Source organism: Takifugu rubripes, chromosome 15, assembly GCF_901000725.2.
Source record: "Takifugu rubripes chromosome 15, fTakRub1.2, whole genome shotgun sequence".
Taxonomy (NCBI): domain Eukaryota; kingdom Metazoa; phylum Chordata; class Actinopteri; order Tetraodontiformes; family Tetraodontidae; genus Takifugu; species Takifugu rubripes.
In genome coordinates, this window is record NC_042299.1 from 12,491,732 (window position 1) to 12,519,696 (window position 27,965).

The 27,965-nt window shown below is 43.6% G+C and overlaps 1 protein-coding gene and 1 long non-coding RNA gene across 11 annotated transcripts in view; one reads left to right on the forward strand and one right to left on the reverse strand.

The window, feature by feature from the left end:
* msi2b (musashi RNA-binding protein 2b) overlaps window positions 1-27,965 on the forward strand; it is a 182,195-nt gene that overhangs the window by 132,688 nt on the left and 21,542 nt on the right. For all 9 annotated transcript variants that reach the window (XM_029848482.1, XM_029848483.1, XM_029848481.1 and 6 more), the window contains exons 8-10: window positions 344-426; window positions 8,264-8,378; window positions 12,656-12,730. In XM_029848482.1, the coding sequence (XP_029704342.1) occupies window positions 344-426; window positions 8,264-8,378; window positions 12,656-12,730 (273 nt within the window). The remainder of the gene's footprint in view (window positions 1-343; window positions 427-8,263; window positions 8,379-12,655; window positions 12,731-27,965) is intronic.
* LOC115252663 (uncharacterized) lies at window positions 14,920-20,158 on the reverse strand. Of its 2 annotated transcripts, none has more exons than XR_003890989.1 (4): window positions 20,043-20,158; window positions 16,992-17,127; window positions 15,192-15,265; window positions 14,920-15,090 (listed from the first exon to the last, which is right to left on the reverse strand). It is a non-coding gene; the product is annotated as an uncharacterized lncRNA (long non-coding RNA). The 2 variants fall into 2 exon arrangements; XR_003890987.1 differs by having other exon boundaries at window positions 20,018-20,152.

Sequence of the window (27,965 nt, forward strand, 5' to 3'; positions counted from 1 at the left end):
AAAAAAAGAACACAAAATGCATTTAATGAAATTCAGATGCTGGGCCCTCGCTGCCTGAATCTCATTAAATGAGCTTTGTGCTGTTTTTCCGTCGTCTTTTTGTAGAAGGGGTCCTCGAGTGCCCTTAATAATGTGGCAGATTTCATCAAATTTCTGATTTAAAGGGGACAATGTCTGTCTTGTTCACTTGTTCTTTGCAGATGTGCTCTCCTACTGTAGTTTCTGGGATCTGGCGCTTGATAATATTCAATCTTGTGGTGCATTTTCTTCGAGTGGCTCGAGTTCTCCTCAATAACTCATTCTCTCCCTTTCTCCCCTCCCTTCTCTGTTTCTCTCTACGTAGGATTTGGTTTCATAACTTTTGAGAATGAAGACATCGTAGAGAAAGTCTGTGAAATTCACTTTCATGAAATCAATAACAAAATGGTAAGTCCACTTATTTTATTCAAATAATTTATTTGTCCGTGCACTTATGTGTGTGTGTGTGTGTGCGCGCATACGTGTGCACATAAGTCGGGGATTCAGAAAAAGAGGGACAGGCTCCACTCTCCTGTTCCTCAGCCTGACAGGCAGAACTCAGCCACACAATTTCACGGTTTGTGGGCAGTGCACACCACTGGCTTCTCATCCTGGAGAGTTTGTGTGTGTGTGCGCGTGTGTGTGTGTGTGTGTGTGTGTGTGTGTGTGTGCGTGTGTGTGTGTGTGTGTGTGTGTGCGTGTGTGTGCGTGTGTGTGCGTGTGTGTGCGTGTGCCCCTGTCAGTGTTTGTGTGTTTCAGCCTGTGCAGATGAACACTCGCAGGTGGAGATGTCCAGGGATGCAGCGGGAAGTTACTGGCAGAGGTGGAGTTCATTAGTCAGGGATTAACACCTTCCACAGTGTCTCAGTGATGCTTTTCCATTTACTAAAATTGCCACTGAAAAGGCTCCTACAGAATTCAGTGGCGCCCATCACGTCAATTATGATAATTGACGTGATGGGCGCTATATCGGTATATCGGTATAGCAAGTGTGACATTGGGTCCTCTTTCACCCATTTCCACCCTGCGCTCCTCTGGAGACATCGCGCACCATTGAGCATTTCGGTGGACTGTGATTGACTGGAGGGAATACTTGTCTTACTGCCGTTCAGTCGGGCTCCTTTCCGTCCTGCTTGTCTTCAAGCGTCCTTCTGAAACTGGCTGATGGACTGGCTATGTGAGTGACAGGACCAGTGTAGTAGAACCACGTCCTCCAGGGACCAGCCCAGGTCACATATGACCCCGTATATGTCCCAGTATGTGCTTCTGAGCACCATCACAGGAAAGAACTATATGTGCATAACAGGATCCTGTGTCAAAATCAAACATCCCAGGTCCTTTGACATGTCTCCATCGCTCTGTGGCCACAGCGGCATCAGGATGAGGTACGAATAGAGTTAATACAGTACTTACTGCTGCGTGTGCTTGGCTTTAAAAACAGTGAAATTAGATCACACTGCTGCAGTTAGACCTTTAATCCATATTCAAAAATCTCTGCTTATAATTGTGTCTGAGTTACCTTTTACCAATTATTCATTATAAAAGCAATTTGTAATTTCTTTTCAAATCACTGAATCACTGTATCGAGCATACAGTTGCATTAAGCCCTTTTTATCTGAAGCATTTGTGACGTGATGTTTCACTTATTTTAAAGCAGTTTTCCTGACACGTGTCTGTTTTTTAAATCCATCTGGGAGTCCCAGACATCACAAAGATGTGGTTCATGGAGGGGACAGTGTGCAAGGCCAGAGCAAAGGTGAAGTTCCTCAGGCTCTTGTCACCTCTGTAAGGCTCCCTGTTGGAAACTGTACATTGAATCTCCTGGTATGCGTGGGGAAAATACAAGGTAAAAGAGTGTCAAGTGTGCAAAGGGCATTTTCCAAGCACCTCTTCCCTACCTCAGTCCCACAGAGGAGAGCACTGGTTATCCACTATCTGAAGTGCCAGCACAGAAAATAAAAAATGCCTCATGTCTTCATCTTTATGAAGTACCATACAGAAATAGACCTCATCCATCTGCGCGGCGAGTGTTATCTAAGATGGTTCTTGAATAATTGATGCGGACAGAAATTCCATCCTGCTAGGAGGGTTGTGGATGTACAGGGCACCCCACCTTCTCCCTACCCAATCTCTGGAGGCCTCTGGCAGCATAGAGGGTCAATGCCCACTCTGATGTGAGTGACAGGACCTTTTAGTGACTCAGTCAGTCACCCTGTGTTCTTGTGCCACCAAGGCCCAACTGTCAGCAGTACCTACTCACTGTCACTGTGAGTTCAGCCTAATGTATAATTAAAAACAAGGGCGCTGCTTAGCAAGTGTTCATCTTGCCTCACAAGCTGCAGAGACTTTCACAGTGCTCTCACCTCTGGAGACCATCCGGCTGTAGCAACTGCAGTGGTAATAAAAGTATGGATTATCCTGCCCGGCACCATAGATTATAAAATCATTCTTTAACTATAGCTGTACCGACACTTGTATTAAAACCAGTAAATATTTTGGAGTAGAAAAATCAATGCGCAGAAGACAGCTTGACAGTTAATCACATCTGTGGTTTCCACATAGAATATCTGTATCACACTTTAGCCAGATAAAACCTTACTCCAGCTTCCAAAAGGTAGCAAATCCCATTTTTCTAGACCGCAGTTTCTCCATCACTCCCCCATCCTGCTAATACATAATAATACCTACTAATAATACCTACCAAGGACTGGCTCTAATGAGCGGGCAGTGTGCCATTAAAATGGACTCACATTGGTTCTAGTCAAGTGCTTGGAGGTAATGTTCTTTAATGTGTCATTTTTAATATTCAACAGTGGCAAATCATCACAACCGGAGGGAGGAATTTCCTGTTAGTCGTCAATTTCTCACTGTGTCTTTCTGACGCGACCCACCAATTACTGCACTTAGGAGCAGCTGAAGCTCTGACTGCTCCACTCATGGACTAATGCACAGAGACGTCAGACTTTAATATATACACAGAGGTGTGCTCCATATATTGTATTCTAAAAGTTTTGAAAGAAAGTTCCGTGGCCGCTATGTTTTCGATAACGTCGTGACGTCGGGTTCCATTTGTTATTCAGTGTGCATCTTTTTAATGGTAAGTGTGTAGCACATTCTGCTTCAAAAAAGAAATGATTAGCAAAGTTAGCAGAAGCACCTTTAACCTCGCCAAAGGCTTTTAGGAAACATTCCTTCATTCAGTTTAATTTTTGCTGCCACATTTACAGCTCCACCTTGTTTTGATCGCAATATCTCAACAATCTTTCATTTAGTCGCCCCGATTTTGTGTTTTAGCTAAAACATTTAATAAAAGTAACCACGTTAACTAAAGCCAACTAGTGTCTATTTTCAATGATAAATTACCATCCCACAGCCAACTGAAACAGATTAGTGTCTCTCACTGTGGTTAAAAACACTCAAAATAAATCAAACTGTTGTCAAGGACCAATTTTATGCTTAGAAGAAATGTTTAATAACTGATTTTAAGGTAATAATAGATTTCTCAGAAGATATTTTTAATAATCTGTGGAACTCAAAGGTCCTTTACATTATCAGTTGTTGTCACATCTAATGTAAATGCCAGTAAGCCAAAGTTGCCGGTTTAGCGTCGGGTCAAGTGACCAGTCGAGCAAGTTGAGGAATCTAAACATTAAATTTAAACATTAAAATGAAGCATCACTTGTGTTCTTGTTGATAGTGAGGCTGCAACACCTGAACTTGTAACTCCACTGCTAGGAAACCACCATCACTCCCAGTGTATTCCATTTCACCTCAATAATTGTGCCCGGGCGTCTAACCTGTCATGGACTTCAAATCATTTTTGATCCTGGAAAAACTGTCTGAGCGACTGGAGGACCCGAACGATGCAGTTCACCGAGGCATGGATGTGATCAGGATGGTCCTACCCTGCTATATATAGTAGCTTCCCTGTGATCAGCTAACCAAACATAATTTCTTTTAATTAGACTCATCCTGAGTGAGCGAGTGCCAGCTGTACCTGTTTTGCTGCAAACCAATCAGGTGTGCTGCTGATGCACATTAAAATTCGCATCCTTCTCACGAAGAGGATATTTTATAAATTACCCCCGGACTCGTTTCTAACAGTCAGTAGATTTGGAAAAATGGAAACTTTGAGTCCCGAGGTTATGTAAAATATTTTGGAGAGTCAAATCCTACAGTGTTTGAACATCAAACAGTTAATAAGGACAGTAGGACCGCCCTCCGCTGTCTTTAGTCCCTTATGGAGCACTTCCTTCCAAGGTCTGGACTGTAAGTAATTGGATGTTTACCCATCATTGAAGAAGAAACACTTTGAGGGATGAAGGCGGTGGAAATCCACTTCACACTCTGCCCTCCATGATGTTCCATAAAAACAGGAAGACGTTCAGATCTGCTGATTGAAGAAGTGATGGAAACAATTGGACGTTAACGTGATGATGACTTTTGAATGTGTCTCTCAGGGAGGCCGGGAACGCTCCCGTGTTTAAGCACAACAGGCAGCACCTGCTCTTCAAATTGACTTCATTGACAGTATCTTTTTACATAACCATGCACGGGAGAGATAATGGCTACTGTAAGATTGTCGGCCATTGAAGGCACCGTTCAGCTTTTCTCAAAATGTCCTACATTATTATTTTTATTACCGAGCATGGGTAAAATAGTGCAGAATGTTCGGCTGTAAATATAGTCCATCTCACATGGCTTTTCAGCCCACTGCTCCCCAGAGGTCATAAAGTCACACTCCAAACCGTATCCTACCGATACTCTTTAGACTAAAAGTCCGTTTATAGGTAGTGGTTAGGGTCATTTATTTTAAAATAATGTTTTTTGCTCTTAAAAGCTGATTTCAGGACACTGCTACGGTAGATAAAACATATATAACGCGTGTAATCGTTGCGATACATTACTCATTATTTTATGGGTTTGTAGAAAATTGTTTTTTAATCACTTTTCTATTGCCTTATTAAAAGTGGTGTTTTGAGAGCTCGCAGATAAAGGAAAGGCTTCTCCTCTGGCCCAGTATGCACAAAACACAAAAACTCAGCACGTCCCAGTTAACAGGAGTCGTTGCTGAACTGTTACACACATTTATTGTCTCAACAGGAGCATCTGTTGAGTCCAGCGATGTCTCTCGTTGGTCCGTGTGGGGGTCTTTGGATCTTCTTACTCCAAAAAATAACTCCCAGGTTTGAGAGGAGAACCCCTGTCATTCAACAGAAATGAATGCAAGTTTCTTCCATTGATTCCCAAACAAAAGAAATCCGTGGCGCATGATCCCATCAGGCATTAATGCACACACGTGTCCTTCACGGCTTGTCCAGTGTTTGTTTCCAGCGCTCTCATTGATCAGAGAAAACCAGACTTTTTTCCCGTCCCCGACACACTGATGAAGAATTTAAGTCGGAAAAAATAGTCCTTTGTCATTAAATTTCACATGCGCTGGTCAAAACGTGTCAGAATAATAAACGGCACTACAGTAGCGCGCTAGATTCAGACATTTTTCACCAGGGGAAAGACTTTAAAGGTGCCGTTTTAACCCAATACTTTGTTTGAATCCCTATTTCCAAATGAAATGAGTCCATCCAACAATGGCTGATCGCGGATTGCGCATGTAGAAACATGAGATTTGTGTGTTTGTCTGTTCAGCTGGCAGTGAGAGCTGCAGTAAATGAATCACGCCATTTTCTTTATTCAGTCTGGCGGTCTACTGATGGAATCCATTCACTACCGCAGTGAATAGTAAATTAACTCCTCCCCCACTACACAAACACAGACGCAGGCTGCACCCCCAACGCTCATCCCTGAAGGACAGCCATTGCCAGCCCGTCCCTCCTATACCCTCCTATTACACCTGCAAGGTTAATATGTATAGGAGACGTATTGAAAAGGTCATAAATGAAGTGCTTCCCTTCATTCTGTCTCACAGCACCTGCACCTGAAAACAGAAGCTGCTTTATACTTTATCCCAACATGAAAGAATTGTCAATTCTCAGCTGTTTTACAAACGGCTGATTTTTTTTTCTTTGTTTATTTTCTTTTTGTGAATTTACTATTTACTCAGGGAGAAAGGTGAAGCCAGCGAAACTCTCCACCGGGCAACATTTGAATCTCTGCATCGACAACGGTTTAACCTTTGCCCAGCTCACTGTCAGCCTCTGACTCGCCTCCGCATCCTCTCTGTTCTCCCATCTTTGACTTCGCTCCCTCTTAAAAGCTCTCACTCACACACTCGTCTGTGCTTGAAGCAGGTGAACACCCACATCCTCGCAGCATCACGGACCCTGACTCCTGACTGGTTGTGAATCCCTGACAAGGAGCCCTCTCTCTGAATATCAAAGTGCTGCGTTTTTGAGCATGTAGGCATGACTCACGTCCTGGTGCTGCGAGGGTCCCGGCAGGCCGGCTGGGAGTCCAACCACCCTGATGCCTTGGGAGCTACTGGAGAACTTGACAGGCCCTTCCATGTTGCCATTGATTTTATTTTGATCGCTTAGTTTTTAGTGCTTATTTTTGGAGATGTTCAGTGATGCTTTCTTTAAATGGCTCCTTCATTGACAGGAAGAAAACTGTGTGAGAAATGCGTACCTCTGTTGATTTGGCAACTTCTTATAGAAGGCTCTAATTCCTGTCATCATACATTCACTGGATAAAGGCTTTTTTATTCTTGCCAAGTCCAGACTCGACAGCCAGAGTTTGAAATCTAGTTCTGTATTTTTCTGAACCAGAAAATCGATGTTCCATCTTGTCCGTGTCATTATTGAGTTATTTACAAAAAAATCACTGGTGCTCAAAAATACATTGATTGTCTCATAAAGTTTGCGAATAAATTGAAACCAGCCAACTCTGACACCAAACCAAATACTTCACTCCTGTGTCAACAGAAAAGATTGTTAAATACACAAACTATTACGGAGTTTTTTCCCCCAATACAGGACGCAATGTTTGGCTCCTTTTCCTGCAGCAGTGCAGCAGCCACCAACATGCATGTTTGAGCACGTGTCAGTGAATATTAATGTGCATCACCGGCTTGTCAGACTTGCATGAGTCTTGTATTTATGCCAGGCTGTACCTTGGTTGAGGTGTACGCAGCCTCGGCGCAGGAGCCTGTCTTGCGCAGCAGGCCAGGATGACATGTGAATCACAGCAGCCGAGAAAGCTCTGCTTAAGTGGAGGCAGTAGGGAGAAGCGGGCGAGAGCCAGGAGGCAAACAGACAAACAGATGGACAGGCTGATGCCAAGCAGGCAGTGGAGCAAATAGATTGTGCAGCATGGCGAACACAGACTCATCCTACCAAAGAACAACCAACAGACACAAGAGCGAGCCACCCTTGTCAGCCGAATGAGCTTCTCTATAATTCATCGAGATAGGATAGATACGTGGTAAATAGGGCTCTCATCTTCCTCCTTCTCCTCATCTGCCCCTGTCACATCCCTCATTTGATATGTGTGATGTAGGAGGGGGAGATGTCACTCTTGCAAGATGGGAAATGAACAAACCTCCACGTGTGAGAACCAGCATGAGAGAAAGAAACACAGGGAAATGAGGAATGCTGCTCAGGTGGAATTGGACTGTGGAAACACCAGGGAGTTTAGTCTGGCCCAGACACAAATAACAGCAGAGACACCACGCAACCCCCCCCCCCCCCCCCCCCCCCCCCAAAAAAAAAAACAAAACAACAGAAAAGACTGAACACACATTTATTGATCACCTTTAGAGTTTAAACACGTCACCTCAGCAAGGCCCGAGTTAAAGGAAACAACAGGAGCCGGCACAGATCCTGTCAGGAGATATTATTACTTTTGAGATTAATCTGTGTTAGAAGAAAGAGCGATATCTTTCATAAAGAATCTGGGCAGGCTGCCACACAGCCAGAGCGTGGTAATAGCGTTGCAGAACAGAGAGTCTCCTACCTTGATGTCTCAGAAACTCTTGGAAAGAATTAAGCTTGTATTTCCCAGAGGCATTGGGCACATGCTCACTGGAGCAACAACCTTTGCTTTAATGCAGGAGAAACATGATTGTAAGTTTTCCTTAGAGACTTCCCTCTAAAATGTGAGGTGCTCAGATTGACTCAGACTTGTTTTTCTCTGCGGAAAACATCCCGCGATGTGCAAGTCAAATAGAAAAGCACCTTAAAGAGCTGAGACAGCCCTGTCAGATCTGCCTGGTTGTGTACCCTACACAGTCTAATGGTTTGCCTGTGTGTGTCTATGTGTGTGTGTGTGTTCTTGTCTGTCTACATAGGTAGAATGTAAGAAGGCCCAGCCCAAGGAGGTGATGTTTCCACCGGGTACACGAGGGCGAGCCAGGGGTCTGTCCTACACCATGGATGCCTTCATGCTGGGGATGGGCATGCTGAGTGAGTCTTACCTTCATCACCTCTCATATAAATGGAAATGTGAAACCATGCTGAAGAGGCCTGTCATGTCCAGGTTTAATATATCCTTAATAGTTCTTATACACGTAGTTAGTTATGGAAAGTAGGATTTTATATTTATTGATATTGCAGTCTGAATTGACTTCAACCCAGGGAATGGAACCAACAACACTGACATCAGGGACTTGTAGCGTCTGCATTTGCATTTTAAAACAGAACAGATCTGAAATCTAGAAAACTACTACTGCCAAAGAGTGTGTTCAGGAAATCACAACAGGCCTCATCAGGAATAAGTGGAGCCATCAGCGCGACCACAAAGCTGGGCGTGTAAAGCGATACGTACCACCAGGGGAGATAACCTTGGGGAAACAAGGAGAAGGCACTCATGACACACGAGGTAGCCAAAAACAACAGAATTGTTTAAAGGGGAGAGGGACAGAGGGGAAACCTGATTTGAACAGTGTTCACTCATCAGAAGGTACCTTCTAAAAAAATCCACTTATGCAGCCTCTCGTCCAGCTAGCCCCATTAGGTGGACGCTGGCCCTAATTAGGCCGCTTCCAGGTGTGCCACCGTTGGCCAATCTCTGCTCTATTTCTGGTGAAGTCTGGTACAGGCAGCCCCTGGGCATATAGTAGCAGACCAGCACATTATCAGGCTAAATGAAGAGGAAAATTGGTGTAATGTCATATTAAGGATTCATCACTGTGCCCCCCCTAATGGGTAATGAAGGGGACACACGTGTCAGTGAGGGATCTCATCTACAGAGACCTCAGCTGCTAGCCCACCCCTCTTCATTACCATCTCACTCGTGCCCGTGGCCCTTTTTATTTAACACTATTACACACTCTCTATCTGTCTCGCTCTCCCTTTGCCCCCCCCCACTGTCTCTCACTCCCGATCCATCTATCTCTCGGTCTGTAAGTCTGTCCATCCTTTGCATTTCCTATGCATATAATTTGTGTGTGCGACCCGACCAAATGGATTTGCCCTCACATCAAAGATTTATTTTTTACTTCAAAAGCAAAAGGGACACGCAGCCGATTGTAAGAGACTCGTTTTGCTGTGTGAGTAACCCCCCACCCCCACCCCCCCTCATCGTGGAGCAGGTGCAGGCAGAGCCACACTCATGCATTTTTATCTCCGCCAGGTAACCTAATATTTAAAACAGCTTTCAAAGTCAGTGGAATGCCATAGGACGTACAGCGGCGATGGGGGGCGTCATATTTTAGTTTTTTAAATGATGGTCGAACAGTTTTCTGGCACTCATCAGTCAATTAATGGTGAAATTGATTAATAAACTCTCGGGGTCTCATGATTATGCCTTCCAGCTATGAGCCTGATTACACAGTTGTTCGTGGTTTTGTTGGACTGGGCAAAGTGGTTCGGTCAGCTCTACCTGACTCGTTCGATTGCGCCTCATCTGATGAAAGTATTTAACGATCATGGCGAAGTTTTCCGAACTTATTACCGACTAATGTGTCTGCAACGAGGGCAGCACTCCTGCCTCCACTGGGAGATGGCCGGCAGCAAGGCGGCGATGTACTCATGTGAGAATATTAACAGCCGACTTGTTTGGAGACATTCTTATCTAAATGAAATTGGAACAAGGACAGCGAAACATTCCTTTATATAATTTGCATTTGGAAAAAAAGGGGACCCACAGCTCATTATTTAAGAAAGTGTAAGCTCCTTTTGTGCCAAATCTCATTAAAGCCATCCCCAGCTCCTTTGTTTACTGCCTCTAATCGAGGCATTTATCTTTATTGTGTTGCGCCCGATGTATGTTTGCTGAAATTAATACACATGAGCCTGGGCAAGGTATGGGTGTACCAGATGGATAATTGATTTTAAAGGGAATCAGAACTGTTGAGCCATAAAATAGGTACATTAGCATGCATATTAATAAGGCAAATAAGAGCACTAAGAGGCTGCCACCAGGCCAGACACAGCGGCAGGCTTCATTTAGTAAACCACTCAAAACAAACTGCTTCCATCATTCTTCCTCGCTCTCTTTCTTTTTTCTTTCTTTCTTTACTCGTATATTTTCACGCATTAGAAATGTCAGGGCTTATGTTATCGTGTATCCTAATGCACTTTCTTTACACTTCTGTATCCTTTCTTGCCCACTGTATTGCAGGACATCCGGGTAGAAAATGAGCTTTTCGGTTTAGAAAATGTTTCTGAGAAAAGGACTTTCGAGTAGCTGCTGTATCTAAGCCAGCAATTTTAGGTTGGTATTTATTCTGTTTGACAGTAAGACGGTATCAAACACATAATATCCAATATTTTACGGTCTGTGATAGCTTTTTTTTGTATCATCTCGCCGTTCTTTTCTGACCAAACAAACAATGAGAGGGTTTCTGAAAGCTATCCATCTGTAGCTTCCTAGTGATGACTTTTCATCAGAAGCTGATGAACATTTGATTTTTTCCTCCCCCGGCCGGCGTAGCCTCCTTCCTCCTTTATCCACACCAGTTTAAGGCTCCCCTCACCGCTTCTCCGAGTTGCATTTCTTTTTTGTCTACAAGCGAGGGAGAAGGGTCCCCGAGACGAGTTTTCCCATCGGGTCAGGAATAAATTGAACTTTTTCATGGACAGCAAACACTGATTAGATATTTATGACCAAGGTCAACCTTTCTGATTCCAACTGGCTCAGGCTCTGAGGCATACAGAACAGAGCATCCACTCACTCACTCACACACTCACACGTGTGTGTGTGTGTGTGTGTGTGTGTGTGTGCTCATACAGACATACGTTAAGCCATGCACATACATCAGCACGCTCACACATCTGCATCCTGTAGACACATGTTGTGTACTTCCTCCAAACCCAAAGAAAAGCCCAGTAAAACTAACAAATAGACTGTGTGTCTGAAGGAATTTGTAGCCCAAAACATTACAATCACTGATAGATTGCAATGTGTGTGCAGCAGATTGTCATACTAGCACATATCTAACCAGAAATGAGGACACAAAACTCTGATAGAGGTTTCCAAGGTCGTTTTGTGAGGTGTAGCTTACACTATGTGAAATGAGTTATCAAGGTTAGCTCTGGTGATTCATTCCTGGCCTAAAGGACTTCTTCTTATTAGGTAATTTAGTCCAGACTCATGGTTGAAGGTGATAATAGCTCAGGGGGAACAGATAAAGATGAAGACATATACTGTACCATAATTACAGGGTTAATTATGTTTGTATTACCTTTGATGGTTTTCAAATTCTTACGGGCTCCCTCGTCCAACCGCCCCCTCTTCTCACATTTTTTTTGTTTGCTCTGTATCCCACTTTCAAGCCGTCTGCCCCCTCACACCCCATTTTCTCAATATGTTGCCCACAGCTGCTTCAGTCTGAAAACTGTCCCGCTCATTAACTGGTGGCTCCACACTTGTAATAAGAGTCATGACAGCAGATGAACAATACATCTGCTGCTCTGAAATGGTTCTGACACCACGTCCGCGTTGGGGGGCTCAAGGCAAGACTCCGGCCACCCAGGGACCGTGCAGCTCAGTCTGTCACCGCGCTGACTTTGACTTTTGTTTGCAGATGACAGGTTGTGGTGGCGTATTATGTTCTTGGCCACTGTGGTGAAGGGCGGTTTTAATTGTATGGGGGCAAATCCTTGAGTTGCTAAGGAAATCCTTCTAGATAATTGTTTCACTGTGAAATGATCAGTCAGGATATGCTCAGAGACGACTACCATTGTGCCAGAAGTGAAGATCCAACATCACATAGTGCACAATTATGCTGACAGAGAGAGAGAGAGTGACGGAGAGAACGTTGCAAGTCGGTACATTTTTAATCAGTAGGTTGGTCTTCCTTGAAAGAAAACTCCTTTACAGTCTGTTCATTTCTATTTTTATTCTTGTAGATTATTGAAATGGTTAACTAAAGAACATAAATAGGTGAGGCTGGCAGTTGCCCTTTGATTCAAACTGCTCCCAGCATGTGTTTTACAGTTTCCAGTGTATACTGTCATTTCCAGGAGCTATAAATACAGACAGCCTCTTTATTGGGCTTGAAGCATTACAGTAAATCTCTTGTTGTAGTTCCTGTCAAACAAAGCAAGCTGGAGTTCCACATAGATAAGTCCCTCAGCCCCTCATAATGTAGGAAAACATTTGCTCCGAATGGAATTTATATAATCCAAGAATAATTTTGGTGCTATGTTTTATAACTTTAGAAATGTGAACTTGTTAAACTGTGTGTGTGTGCGTGTGTGTGTGCCTGGATTTAATCTCCTGTTAATCTCTTTCCTAGGTTACCCTAATATTGTGGCAACATATGGCCGTGGATACACTGGATTCGCACCCAGCTACAGCTACCAGTTCCCTGGTGAGTCCAAGGCTTAGTTCAAATATCAATGTTGCTGGTGATGTGTGTAAAGCACATTCGCACCTACATGCACAGGCACGCACACGTGTGTGTGCGCACACAAAGGCTCATCAACATACAAGTCAGTCACTGAATAATCTTCTGGGTGATAAGTACGCGATGTGTTTGGAGGAGCTCTTCTGAGTCGACATATACTGAAGGAAATTGCTTACTCCTTTATCGTCCAGTACTTGAGCACCATGACCAAATGTCTAAAATGTGGGAAATTGTTTGTTTTTCCCGCTCCAATATATGCAAATTCCTTTGCTGTGAAGAAAGAGAACCACCAGTGTTTTGTGTAGGTACAATTTAAAACTCAGTACGTGTAATGGAAAAGGAATTAAGTCGTTTTCTGCATTAAAAGTGTTGACTTAAAGAAACCGGAGCTTTAATGGGAGGTGAAATATGAGACGTTCCTTCTGGAAGTGAGCAGCTGTACCCATCTGGTGCCGTACGTGGACAGACGTCCTGTCAATTTCATGCTTTATTTAGAGACTTTACACATACTTTGTTTGCCGTGCCAGACATCATTCCTTCCACTGATACAATGGAATGGGAACGATCTGACAGCAGCTCAGATCTCCGTAATATCTCTGCGAAATAGATTTGAGAACGGGGAATCAGGAGGGTCCAGCTGTGACCACCTGGAGATCAGACTTTATTCTAGATTTATGCTTGACCTCAACATTATTACGGAGAGGAAGGGAAATATCAGCCTCTCATCACTGTGGCTGAACATGAGATGCATACGACTGTGAGAATTAAGAGGCGTTATCAGCTCATCTTTCATCCAGCCTTTCAGATATTGTCATGGGTGTGATTTAGAAACTTTTTAGTGCACATTTTAGATGACATTTACAGCTGAAATGTTCAGTTTAAAATATGTGCAAGCAAAGTCTATCAACTTAGATATAATAAAGAGAGAGGAAGCAATCAGATTTTCCTGCGCATAAATAATTCTAGTTAAACATTGATTTTTAAAATGTTTGCTGTTTAGCACATATTAAAGGCTATCACCTTCCCCCGGGCAGAATGTATGATTCTATCCATGTAAAAACTCAATTTAAAGACTCTGATAAGGCTGTACAACTAAAACACCCTCCTCTGGGCTCGCTCAGCTCTTGACAGGGTAATTGGAAATTTTAATGTATGAATCAAATTCCTTGTTCAAATTAAATAACCTCAGGCAAAATATTGACTAGTGTCCTTCTGTACGAAGATGTGGGAAGCATCCTCAATTTAAGATCAAAAGATTTTCTCTTTTTTCTCTTCCTCCTACTCACTGTACACAACCTCGGTCTCGGAATAAATGGGACCAGGCAGCCTGGATCCCAGAGACATAAATACTGGGCAGTATTTTAAAGTTATTTTACAGCAGGCCACGCTCAGAGGTCCACTGCTAGAAGGAAACAACGCTCCGAGGCTGTTGTCACACTAAAACATAGATCACAATGAATTAAGAAGCCAAATGAGGGATATGGAGAATGGAAAAATGAGTCACAGATGAAAGAGATGTCAAAGAAAATAATACCTGTAAGAAAAGTGAAACACACACACCCACACACACACACACACACACACACACCAGAGTGTTCTCTGCAGCCAGTCAGACTGTCTGTCACCAGCGCAGCAGCTGTTAAACAGTATCTGACAATATAGCACTCTGGTCCTTGTGACACTCCCAATTAATTTCAATATTGATCACAAAGAGCATTTGATATCGATCACATACAGCATGAATTTTAGTGCCTGTATTTGTATTCCGTGACTCTGTTACAGCGCTGTTCCATCACAGCACAGACATTATCAGTGTTTAACGCACCTAAAGACCTTTGCATAACGCAGAAGTCTGTATCCGTTATCTGTCAGGAACTGTGAGTCACTTCGTTGTGTTGAGTGTTGATCACTGTTTCCTGGACAAGACTTTGTGGCAGGGAGGACGACCACAGCCTTATTAACAGATGAGTCTGCCACTGTGGCTGCAGATTCAGGCATTAGGCGAACGATATGAAAAATACATGTTCATCATTGGAAAATAATAGTTTTTTGTACCCAAATCTTCATCTCGTTTTAGGATGTCTTTGATAAATATGCTTTTGCACAGTTTTATAGGGATACATTCATCCCCTGTCAGGCTTCTGAAGCCTCCTTCTCTTCTTTTCGCTCGGTTGTGCTTTAAAAAATCACCCGGTTGATTTTGTGCAACATTTTAATAACATGCCAAAAGTTAAAACTGTGAAGTTGAAATTGAATTTCAGGAGCGATGCAGCATATTGCTTGTGCGTAGTGACAATCAGGACGACCACAGTGTTTGCCACCGCCTCAGAAATACAAATAACAAGGAGGTGTTAGAGATGATTACCAACAAAAAAGAATCGTACTGTTAATCAAAGCTACTCTTTTAAATAGTGGATGCAATTACCTGATTGTCGGCTCTGTTCGATAATGCCTTTTCCTCAGCTTTACATTGATTTGTTTGTTAGTAGATTTGTCCCCCTTAGAAAGAGACAATAACACACGATTACTGACAGTAATCTGTCCGATCCCATTGTGACAATAATGCATCCTGGGTCGGTGCTGCGCTGCTGCGCTGCTGCGCTGCTCAACATATAGGCCTGTGAATGCAGGGTGGCAGCTCGTGCTCAGTGCAGAGCCAAATGAAAGCAGAGACTGTGCGGCATGTGTGCTGGCAAATGTGACAGAAAGTGTGTGTGTGCACGTGTGTGGTCATGGTACTGCTTTCTGTCACCCTCGCAGCTCAGGATGTGTGGTGAGGGCGTTTGTGCTTTTACTTTCGCATCATTCTGCTTATGTCACCGAAGCGCCACATTCATATTCACCTCCTGAAGTCAAAAAACCCACATTTGCTAATGCGGAGTCGTGTTAAATGATTAAAAAGTAGTTTTAGACTAATAAACCCTGTTTCTAAGGAGAGTTAATCAATCTGATTGACCTATTTGCATGATTAAAGTGAACTTATTTAAAAAAAAACATCTGAAACCATCAGCATTTTTGTCAGCAGTATTTTTGCTAAAGGATACACAAAATGTGTGTCGTAATGACTTGAGATAAATTTTATAAGTCATGTTAAACACAAATGAAAACACAGTAAACCGAAACGTAGAAGGAAAACAGCTGTGCACTTCAGAGCATTGATCCAAATTGTGAGTGATTTACGGAACATCGTCTACAAATCATGTGAGCTTTAAAGAGCTTCACTCACTTTATCAGGTGGAGGAGCTGATATTTCACCGGACATAAAAGGGCAAACTGAAATTAGAGACTAGTTTTGAATTAAAAAGAGGAGCAAAAGTGTTTCATTCCGAGTCAGACTTTAAAGACCGCGCTATTCCCAAGACGCCGCTGTTAAAAGACGCTGGACAGTTCTGATATTTCAAATGCCGGACAAGATAAAAAAAAAAGTACTGTCGCACGTCGTGTTGTAGGAGAACCCGATCGGTACTGAGTTGGTCTGATCAGTCCAGATACAAACAAAGTCTGATAAACTGAGCACATCAAACCTGCAGAGATGTTCCCAGGCATAAATAGAAGACCAAGAATGTCTTTTCATTTTTTACTTACTCCACTCATAGCCTGAAAAGCAGCTTTGTCGTGCTGGAAACAGGAAGCAGGAAGAAACATTACTGTACATTATTCTCATTTCTATGCAACGGTCTAATTAGCATTAGCTATCTGATAAATGCGCTTTTGTATTATTCAGCTCGCAGCGCCCAGAGGAATAGCGCAAGATGTGCAGCATTTAAAGCAGGAGGTGTCTGCTGTAGTTTGGAGGACCCTTCCAGATGAAGCTACGTTCAAAGAAGTGTTTTTAAAGGCTACAGCAACACTTGAGAATATAGATATTAATATGCAAATACCTTTTTTTAAGCACTGCATTTGGTGCAAGTGAAACTTTTACTCTCTTTCATATCCTATGAATAGGAAGGTTGTCTATTTAAAGAAATATGTTGGGAGGGGGGGTTTATAGTAGGGTACGTTTGTAAATTATGTATGTAGAGTGGTAGAAAGCTCTGGAAGGGAACATTAAAGCAGAGATTCAAACCACAGACATTCATATTGTTCTTTCTTTTGTCAGCCGGTCTCATATTCGATCCTTTAATTAATGCACCCTTGAATCTGCACATAGACAACGTGTATTTATACAAAGAATGTGATCAAGAGCTGCACATAATGGAAGGAGACGGAGGTGTAGAGTCTTAACCTGGTGCTTTCCTTCGGCTCTCCACCATATTCCTGTGCGACGTACTGCCTCCACAGCCGTGCCCTCAGAGCCTCCCCTGGCATAAATGACCATTATGGCTCCATTAGGGCTGCTACTAGGAGGTCATTATGCCAGACTGAAAAAAATAGGGATGAAGATGTTAGTGCGCTCCCATCAGGGGAGAGACGCAGACTGAGTGAGAGAGACATAACACTCAGTCATCCGGCTACGCCAGATGTCATGACAGACAAACAGCCATTCAGGTCCAGTGAGTCAGCCTCTTAGTGGTAAAAAATGAAGGGAAAGGATGATTAAGGATGGGACAGGGCAACGGAAAATGGAACACGGGACTAATGAGGACACAGGGGTGGGTTATTGTGGTTTACATGTGACCATCGCGCTGAACAGTGTCTGTTTGTTGTCTTTTTCATTTTGTCATTTTATTTTGTTGCTTTGCTCATGTTTCTTCTGATCTGTTTTACTTGGATTTTGGCTTCTAATCCTTCTGCATCTCCAATTCTAAAATACACCGGTGCACACAATCCAGTCACAAATGATTGAACTCAACACTCCGACAGGAGACAGATCTCAACCCAGCAGGTGATTTTTATTTTCTTACCCACAGTTGGTATTCAGATTTTTCGTACTTTTTTTTTTTTTTTTGCATCATTCCCAAATTCCACCTTGACACCAGAAATATACCAACATGTTTTAACTCTTCAGACCGTAAAATGATTGCGTAAACCCGTCCTGAATTAAAATCAATCACCTGCATTGAAAGAAAACCGCATGCCCCAAGAGAAATCCCTTCGATATCAAGTCCTTTAGATATGCAGGGCGGGATTAGACAGATATTTTTAACGATTGTTCAGTGCCCTTGGTCATACTTTACAGTTGCCCAGAGTGAGTGATCTTCTATGGATTGTGTTTGCACATATAGATGTTGCTGTTCTCTACAGCTGTAAGTAACAGTGATAAGAAAGCTGCTGACCTGTTGACTTCCTCTTCCCCGAGGGAGAGGAATATAAAGGTAAAGGGAGCAGCTGTCCTTTCTGCAAGTGCAATATAGGAGAAGAGAGCTGCTGGCTCCTGCATTTGGTATGATAGAGACTTCTCCTTAGGGCTGCATGCCCCTATAAACTGGGGCAGAGCCAGCCAAGCATATGATAAATGCACCAGAGGTCATGGCAGGACATTGGTCTGAAACTCTAGTTAGGCCTCCCAGGGCTTGGCAACTGTCTGCTGTTGGGAGGTAGAAAAGGTGTTGACATGGACAATAAAGCACTCTGAACTTGTGACACGACGAAAGCCTCAGTGAGGTTGGTGGTCAAGGTCGAGATGGTATGCCGGGTGTGGCGATTTGTCCGATTTTAAAAGGACAAATCTCTGTCGAGGTTTTGAACACACTTGAGATCTAATCTCAAATCTTCCAGAACTTCCACAACTCTGGTTTCTGCACAGTTGACTGCAAACTTCCTTCAGTTTATTAAAGGGGATCAATTTTATCCTAGCAGAATCATTTTGAAAAATAGAACGAATGGATTTAAGGAACTTAGACAGCCTGGAAATGAATCAAGAAACCTTTTGAAATGTGGATGTTGATCCAGCATAAGGACTGGATCCAGGCTTTTACATACATATGGACAGTATACAGTAATACCCATGTAAGCACGTAATATATAAGACAGCTTTAGAAAATGTTATTTTCTTTGGTAGCAGAATTGCTGCCTAAATGTAAAAGTTACTGAATCTCACATGATGTTTATTCATTTCTGTGGTTATGTTGTTGTACTCTGAGCAGAGCAGCAAATGCAGGAAACGTCACCGGATTAAGAGTTTGAATTTGAGGGAGATTAGCATATAGCTTTAAGTGAGGCGAATGCCTTTTCACACTTTCTGTCCAGTAATATCCTCCAGTTGACAGCTGTTGTCCTTTGTGGACAATGATGCGGTTTTGGGATGCAACCCCTGTCATTATCATCATCATCATCATCCGAAGTTCAATTATCATTCATGTAGCTGAAAGTTCTTAAGCGTCCCACTGCTTGGCTGGAGCAGGTGGAAAAAGCTCAGTGGGCTGATGCTGATGTGGCGCTTACCTGTTCACGAGTTCTACGCACCATTGACCTCTGTTTTCACTGCACTCGCGAGGCAGCGCAGTAATGCACAGACCCGTCTTGTGAACGGAACGGGTTCTCTCTAGAACCTCAGTTACACGGCAGATTGTTCCCTTAGATCATGTGACTCTACGAGCCGGGTGTGACCCAAGCGAGTGGTCTTGTGAGCCGGTGAGAGCGTGACGGGGCTGGAAGCAGATGGGCCTCCTGGTGCCGTGCTGACTCACAGGCTGGCTTTAATTGCCAAGGCTGATCGTTAGCCCAATGGGTCTGTGGAGGATGGGGCCCTCCTTGACTCACAGTCCTTAAATAGAGTCTGACGAGGGGCATTGTGACCTCAGACGCTTAAATAGTCATGCATGGGCGTAAAACGGACACTAGGAATCTTCGAGGTTGCACACAATAGCAAGAAGGTTCGCAATCGTAACAACGGACCTCTTTCCTGTCCGTTTGGCCTCTCTGACTCACTGTCCCCACATCAATACCGAGTGCCCACACTCACACACGGGGGCTCTCACAGGCCGTGACTCTGTTCGCAGTGACAGCAGCGAGGAAGATGCCTTGACGTCAGTGGACCGCATTCTATGTCGCGCCCTATCTCCTTCAGCATGCGACTGCGCTCAGATGGGCTCTGTTGTACAGTAGCTTCCTTCGGTTAGCGCATGTACAGGCTGTCCTGCAGGCGACCAGGCTGCGGAGGGTGATTGGATTCAACAGGTGAACCTGCTCCCCACGTTGTGTCATCAGTGTAAAGATGCACTGTGCACCGGCCTGTCTGCACAAGCCAACAAATCAGGTCACGTGGACTTGCCTCATGCGAGCGGTGGCCTCTGAAAAACCGGCCGCTAAAGTCTCACACTGACAGCACTGAAAGGCTGGTTATTTTTCAGAGTAGAATGGAAGGCTCACCTCATTTGCCCAGGTTTTAACTCACCATGGGACAGCAGGCACAGCCCCTCCTTCTGAAGCAGACAAACAGCCTGCCATGGAGATGCTCAGCCTAGGTTCCTGTGGCGGGGAAGATGAGCTGCTGTAAGAGGCAGAGTGGCAAACGCTATAGCTCATTATGTCTCAGCTGTTGAGCCGCTGGACCTGAAATGAAACTTTAGTTGCGCCGCCTCATACATGGCTGCCACCTTCGGACACTGCTGGCAAATGGCAGGACAACAGGAACATGGAAGGAGAGGAGCACAATGCACGTGTCTCTGCAAGAACCCTGCTCAGTGCCTGCTGCCTGTTGTTTTGATGCCACCCGCTGTTCAAGAGCTCCAGGCACAGCGAGCTGGTCACTTTCTAGGTCTTAACACAGCTGTCCTCTTCTTTCCCTCCATCATTATATCCGTCCCTCCTGCTGTCTCTGCTAATCGTCTTCATTTGCTCTCCTTCTCCAACGCTGACATATGCAGTCTACATGTCTGCACCCCTTTACAGATGAACTGCACATACGTGCTCCCTGTGTTGGCCATTACTCACGGCTCCTGTAATTAAGTGTTGCTGCTGCGCTATTTTTGTGTCGAGCCATATTTACCCTATTTGCCCTTTAAACTGGAACAGTGGCAGGTTGTGTAACCGGAGCTGCCCAACACATCATGGAGTCAAAAAGACAAAAAATCCCTTGTTCTTGACCTCATTTAGTGGCAAATTTGCAGAGATTATTACAAATCCACAACCATATTCACTTAATTGCCGGAATATTTTCACTTTATTTTTAAGAACTCAAAATTATCCCCCCTTGTCATTCATCTGTCACAGAACCAGGGGGTGGACATTAAAATGCATAAAAATTTTAGGCTGTTTACTCACACACAAATGAGTGGAGGCTTAAGTAGTCTTGTTTAATTATTCTGATTGGCTGTACGGGGACCTCACAGGCAGGACCAGAACAGCTGATTCCCTCAGAGCTCACAGGATCTTTTTCATACTCTGGAGTGTCAGAAGTGATGTCAGAGGAGATTGGACCGCAAAGACATGTTGCCTTTGCTGATCCCGAGTTGGAAGGGAGCACTGCAGTTAAATGCAGCGGAGCAGACGATTACATAAGCGCCACTGCAAGGTCAGCTATCTCTGTCCTCCCCTTCAGTCTCTTTCTATTTAAGTCACCGTCATGAACTGCCTTGAAGATTCCAGTTCTGCACCAAGACCCACTTCCATTCTCAAGCCCAAGTCACTGTTTTCCGAAACAGATTTGAATATTTTTTCCTTATCTCTTCAGGCAGATTTTCCCTCTTATTTGTAATGCATTGGAGCCCCCCCCCCCCCAAACACACACACACACACACAATATTGTTTCATTCTCCGTCTTTTTAGTGTGTGAGTGAGTGACTGGGAGTTACTGTACGCTGAGGTTTGTGTGCAAGCAGGATGTGTTCAGATCAATTCTGTGTTATAGGTGCTGCATCCTTTTTACTGAAGAGCAGTGGAAGGAGCACAAAGAGGAGGTCAAAAGTGCTTCTTCACTTCAATAAAGGCTCTAGTTTGTCCTCTTTGATGCTATGCTGCCGTGCACTTCAGCTACAAAGAAACGGCACTCTTGTGACGGAGAACTGCAGGAAAAGATACTGCGCTTCTCCTCGCGCTGCGGACAGCCGCGAGGTGCAGAAACTACTTGACGTTCAGTTATTTGTTTAGTATGAAGGGAATATAGAATATTTTATGATTTTAGTTAAACCTGTTTATCCCTTGTTATGGTCAAATGACATTTAAAATGCCCAGTGGGAGCACTGAACTACAGTGACCATGATGCTGTAGTGTGGGTGACTCCCTCATGTTGACCTGAGTGAATCTGTTCATCTGTAAAACCTCCACTGATCCGGCTGATCTGGTGCTGGAAACACCCTTCGACCTCCCTGGAGAAGGATTCACAAGAGTCTCAAAATGCAATATATATCACACACCATTATGGGTGAATATGGGAAGTCAGAGAGGCAGCAGAAGATCTATATGCATGTATAGCCCTTTATATATGGTCATAGTGGATTTTTATTCTTTTGTTCAGAGGCAACCATAAATACACATTATTTTATGCCATGAATTATATTGATATACTGATGGGCACGTTCACTTTTGGAATGATTGTTTTCTACCCTGCTTGAGCATAATTGTCAATGTGGTTTCACATTATTGATTTCAGTTCTGCTTTATTCCAGCTGAATATACACCCAAACACCAGGGGGCAGTATATATGCGTGTAGATGGACAAACCTTCCGTTATAATGAGTGCTTGAGATTCATTTTGAGATTTGAATAACCGCCTTTTTCACTGGCCTTCTTACTTCTGAAACTAACCTTGGATTTAATAGATAAAATGGGCCTATGCCGCATGAATACGGAAGATTCTGAGACATGGTTGTTATAAGTGTGCTGGTGTTTCTGAAATCCTTTTTACCAGATAGACTCAATTCTGATTCAACCCCGTCAGTACTTCATCGTTTTTTTAAAGTGTTATAAAGTAAGACACGCGTATCTCTGCTTTAAAGCCCGGCTCGTCAAAGCACTGGCTTCATTCTGCTTCTCTATTTCACTTTTTTCGTTCCCCAATAAGAAATCACAAAGTGCAAATGGCAAAGGCTCAGTATGGCGGATTCAAAAAAAATGATTGCTGCCTTTAAAAAAAGATTTTAAAAAAAAAACCAGGAACACACAGAAACGTGTTCAGCCACAGGTGTGATTTTATCAGGATTAAACAGAAAATTGACTATCCTTATCATTCATAGAGGTTGGGGGTTCGTGTGGAGGCCAGTCAATATTTTGATCTTAAACATTATTTAGAGCACTCTCAATAGTAATGCTACAAATGTGCCACATAAGGCACACACATATATGTGTGTTTGTTTGTGTGTGTGTGTTCTTAAGTGACTGTTCGCGTCTTTTTTTAATGTTCCACATCCTCGGTGAGTCTTTCTCTGTCTAGCATGAATGCTTTTAAAATCTCTGAAGAGCCTGACTTGGATCTATATGTGTGCTCCTCATGGCACTTATCAGCAGTAGTGCTCTGTGTACCGTGTAACGTGTGTGGTGCGTGCACGGAATTTAAACACTGCAAGGAAGAGATACACATGGCAATAATCATCTGAATGATTGACAGCAACCAAGCTCTGTTAATGAAGTTATGCTTATTCTGATTAGGACCTTAATGTGAGTAAGATAACCCGGTTAAGGTGTTTACACGAGAGTTGCAATAATATGTGTATTGCATTAGTGTGGTTATAATTGAATTATTGGCGTGCGTGTAAATCTGTCTGTCTCTCTCCGTCGCGGGCTCATTCCCCGACATCAGTGTCTTTTACATGAGGGGAAGCCCGAGCGTGCACTGTAGGGTCCGCCCTGATAAAACGAGAGGTGAGCGGCGAGCATGCGTGCAACAGTTCATATGAAAGCCACCTGGCTCTCAACAATCCTGTGATTTATGCCTTTGATAACAGCAAGCGAGATGCTTTCAGCAACAACAAAGTAGCGCTGAAGGATGACAACAATGGGACACTTGTCAGTCTGGAGATGAAAAGATGCTTAGCTTTGTGGCAGCCTCTTTTTTTTTTACTTACTGTTATTTATTTATTCTTTTATTTGTCACCTTGTGCTTCTCCATATCTTATCAAAGGTTATTGATGAAGGAAAATGTGGAGTCAGTTCTCCATCTGTGACAGAACGCCTCCCTCCTCCTGCGAGGAGGCGGCAGTGTGCTCGGCTGCGCCTGCTACGACTCATCCCAACACTTATTTCCACTGGCTTGTTCTTCTCGCTGTCACGGTGACAGGAAAAAAAACATGTGTCTCCTGCATATATTTAACACACTTTATTGATCTTTTTTTTTTATTTTTATCATTGCTTATTCTTAAACCCGGCAAAGACACTATCGCATGGGAGGAAAACAGCAGCGGCGAATAACAACCAGTGTCTGGTGATGCCTTTTCTGATCAGCTGTTATTGTATTTAATTGATTTCCATTTAAGGAAGATGTTTGTTTTAATCTCCACTAAACTGCCTTTAGCGTTGGCTGATTATTCTGACACATGTTATGCTGACAAACGTTGACGCTTTTACTTTCATAGCAACTGTAGCCAGTCCATTTTACTTGCTGTTTAAACAATAGGATTAATTAGTTGGGGATGATTTGAAAATGACTGCATTTAGATGTATATTAGCCCTCTTCTGTGCACACACCAGATACAGCTTTTCAAGCAAAACAAATTGAGTGAGTGAATTTGTCCATTACTGGGAGTCTACCTGAGTAAAGGATGTATACAGGGTTTCCTGTATAAAATAGAATAACTTTCCCTGGCCGTGTTCATGCCTCACTTTCTCCCGGTTTGTCCTTTCTTCTCTTTGTCTTCCCCCCGCACTGATGTGGCTGCTGTCCTTCTCTGTTTATCTGTCTCCGTCATCTCTGCTCTCTATTGCTCATCTGTCTCACTCCTCGCAGCCTCTAAAATCGACGAGCTGCAGTCTGAAAGGCTGCTTCACAGGCCTCTTATTCAAACCCAAACCACTCTGTTAATCTATTCTTTTAACCGTACCACAGCAGAACCTTCAATTAGCATATTTAGAGATGTACGTCTGTGCATTTTTAAGGTTTTATCTATAATTATTTCACACGTTGCTGCAGTCTATAAGTGCATTGGCAACTTTATAGGTTTTCCATAGGGGCTCAGCTGTATATAGCTGACAGTCCTCTCATAGCTGAAATGAATGGAGAGCTCTGTGACTGATGGAGGTCCTTTATCAATGACAGGAGGGGGCTGCTTCTGGCAGTTTTGGGCCAAAGAACAGTACAGATCACATTAACATCAGTCAAGCTGTTCTCAGACTGGTAGGACATAAATAGGACCTTATTGATGCATAATGCAGCATCGTTTCATCTTCACACTATTTTGACTTGACAGGACCAGAAAGTCAGTTCACGGGGAAAAAATGTGCAGAAATCTAAAACGGTGCATCTGCAGGTGATTTTATGAGCAATGTTTTTTCAATTCGGGTTATTGTTTAAATGGAGTGGCTTGCAGTTGGAGGAAATGTCATATTTTTACATAGTTCAAGACATCTTTTTTTGTAATTCATGAAAAGAATCTGAGAAGCAGCTTGAAAATGCGCTGACAGTATGAACCACAGTTGGAGCGGGACAGATTGTGTCACCTCCTGTTCTCTGAATTCGAAAAACTGTATAGACTAATAGAAAAACAACGATTTTGACCCAGACCATGCAGGCGTCAAGCAAAAAATCCCAGGAAACCTTGACAGAAAAATTGCACGGTGTTATTTGATCGCAGCGGCGCTGCCCCGCCGTGTCGGCTCCTTTTTTGTACAGTCAAGTTCATATAGACTTATAAAATACAGGTATAGGGAAAAAAGGACCAGTATGCACCTCAGAAAAGTGCCACTTTACAGGCATAACATGCCAGTATTGTTCTGCACTGTCAAGAAAAATAAAACCTTCCGTGCTCTGAATCCCACAGAACCAACAATACAGAAATTCCATTCTGTTTGGAAGTTTAGTTGTGTGGCGGTTTTGTAGAGTAGCTGCTGTTGTAGGGCAGCAACCCTTCATCATCGGGGGTCGGGTCCTCAAAAGGTACTGGATACTCATCTGCAAGTGGTTCCTGTCCAGAATCTCTTACACGGGCTTTGGTGGTTTAAAGTGAGCTAAAAACAGATATAAATGGTGGTCCAACCTCCCTCCGGCTCTCCCAAATAGTGTCTTTGTTACGGCACTTTCACACCAGAAGCGTTTGGTCCGTTTTATACGGACCAGAGTTCATTTCGTCAGATAGTCCGCTTCATTTAGATGGGTGTGAGACCTCATCTGGACCGTGGTCCTCCTGAAAATGTGGGTCTCGAATGAACCTTGGTGAAGGTCTGATTTGTTTGTTTTTTTCTTATTCCAGGTTTTGACATACTGGAAGTTTTATAGTTATGAAGGCAAATAATGTTGTCAGATTAGGCTTTATATTTGAAAGTCCTCATCTTTCTTCAGGTCTAATCTCTGTTCTTTGCGCACTGGTAGAGAGCAGTGAATTTCTTTGCCGCAGAAAGCCGAGGACAGCTCCCCGGAGTCCGGACACCAAGGCCCCCGGGCCTCCACAGCTCATAAACAGATGTGTCCTTGTCCCCAGCCAAGCACAGCCACTCAAGTGAGAAAGCAGGGCCCCAATAATTGTGAAGAATTGAAAGCTAAATATTGGCTTTATCTCCTCGGTAATAAAAGGGCCATGAAATTGATTTAATGCTGCAGCGCTTCTCTTGGGTGGCTTCTTACAGCGTGAGCACAAAACAATGAGCAGCAGCCATCTATTAATTAACCCACCTAATCCTGCAAAATTAATCTCTCACCACAACTTTGCCCACAACTAACTTCCAAGCCACTAGGTCTGTTGGGGTGTCATGACAATGGCGGCGAGCGGAAGAGGGAATCAAAAGGGGAACGAGAGAGAGCGTCACGGAAAAAGAGGGCGGTCGCAGCAGAAGTGCGGGGGTGCGCGGCCGTCATTACCATAGTATCAGAGTTGATTCGTGCTTTTGTGAAAAGAGCTCCAGAATATCGCCCAATCCCTGGCGTGGTGCGGCGTAAATACGGTTGGGGTTTTTTGTCATCTCCTTCTCCCTCGCCATGGCCCCCTGAGTCCGTTATTCTATCCTGAGCTGTTAGATAGCCGGGGGGAAGTGGCGTTTCTTTCTCCTCTTCACCTGCCTGCCAGTCGCTGCATGATCGCACCTCACACCTGACGTGCACATCCATAGCTGTATTGTGTCGACAGAGTTGTGAATTACCTTCTTCTCAGCCGGTTGATGAAAAGCAATGTGTTTTTCTTTTTGGCTGCAGCTCATCTGACCCTGCCCTCCTACCCCCCCGCCCCTCCCCGCTCCTTCTCATCAGCCTTTTGTGCGAGCCTCTCTTCGTGGAATAGTGGTACAAGACTGACTCGGAAAATAGGTCACCCACTAGTGCTCCTCTCACCTTTACGGAATAAAAAAAACCTCCTCCGGGGTATCCTGTGCCAATTTGTAGCATCTGTACCACAGACCATGGAGGACCCAAACACAAGCTAGTGTGATATAAATAAATAACTCATCATTTGGGGGAATTTGTGGATCTTTTTTTTATTTATTTTGCTGGTAAGGAAAGCATTTCCTGTGGAGATAATTTTAGGTAGCTGATTAGGAATAGACAGCGTTGAGCCCAGAGTGAGGAACCTCATCACCACTAATGACATGCCATTCCTGTGCCGAGAGAAGAGCCCCGGCCCTGGGCATGGACTAGCTACTGTGTTCATTAAGGCCAACGATGTAATTACAATTCACAGATACTGTGTTTGGCTTAATTACAGTCTGATTATTAGGCTGATATTTGTTGGAGTAATCAGACCCTAAAGATGTGGGTTTATATATTTGCATCACATTAGAGTAGCCTTATTAGAGCATCATAAACTCTCAGTTTATTTGTTGTTGATCGATTCTTGCGTGGACGGACCCGTAAAGACGCACAAGCGTTTATGTTGGAGTGTTTGACTGTGAATCAGTGTTTACATGAGATGAAGTAGGCACCGGTCTTGTTCAGTCTTTTACATAAGCCAACAGATTAAAGTCTCTTCTGAATGAAAGATCATCCGACAGATGTCTCCATCTGATTGTGCGAAATGTTTTCCTGCCGCGGAAAAAAAAAAGGCTCTCGCATTACAGCGTTTGATTCAGATTCCAGAGAAACTCACGGTAATTGGAAGCGGTCTGAACAAAATGCATGGGTAGTCCCTAAAGGTCGTGCTATTATGCCCATTTCTGAGCAGCTCTGAAGTGCTGTAATCTTTCATCCATAGGCATGCCACATAAACACCCCCCCTGAGCCAAATGGTCTCGCTAATATAATCAG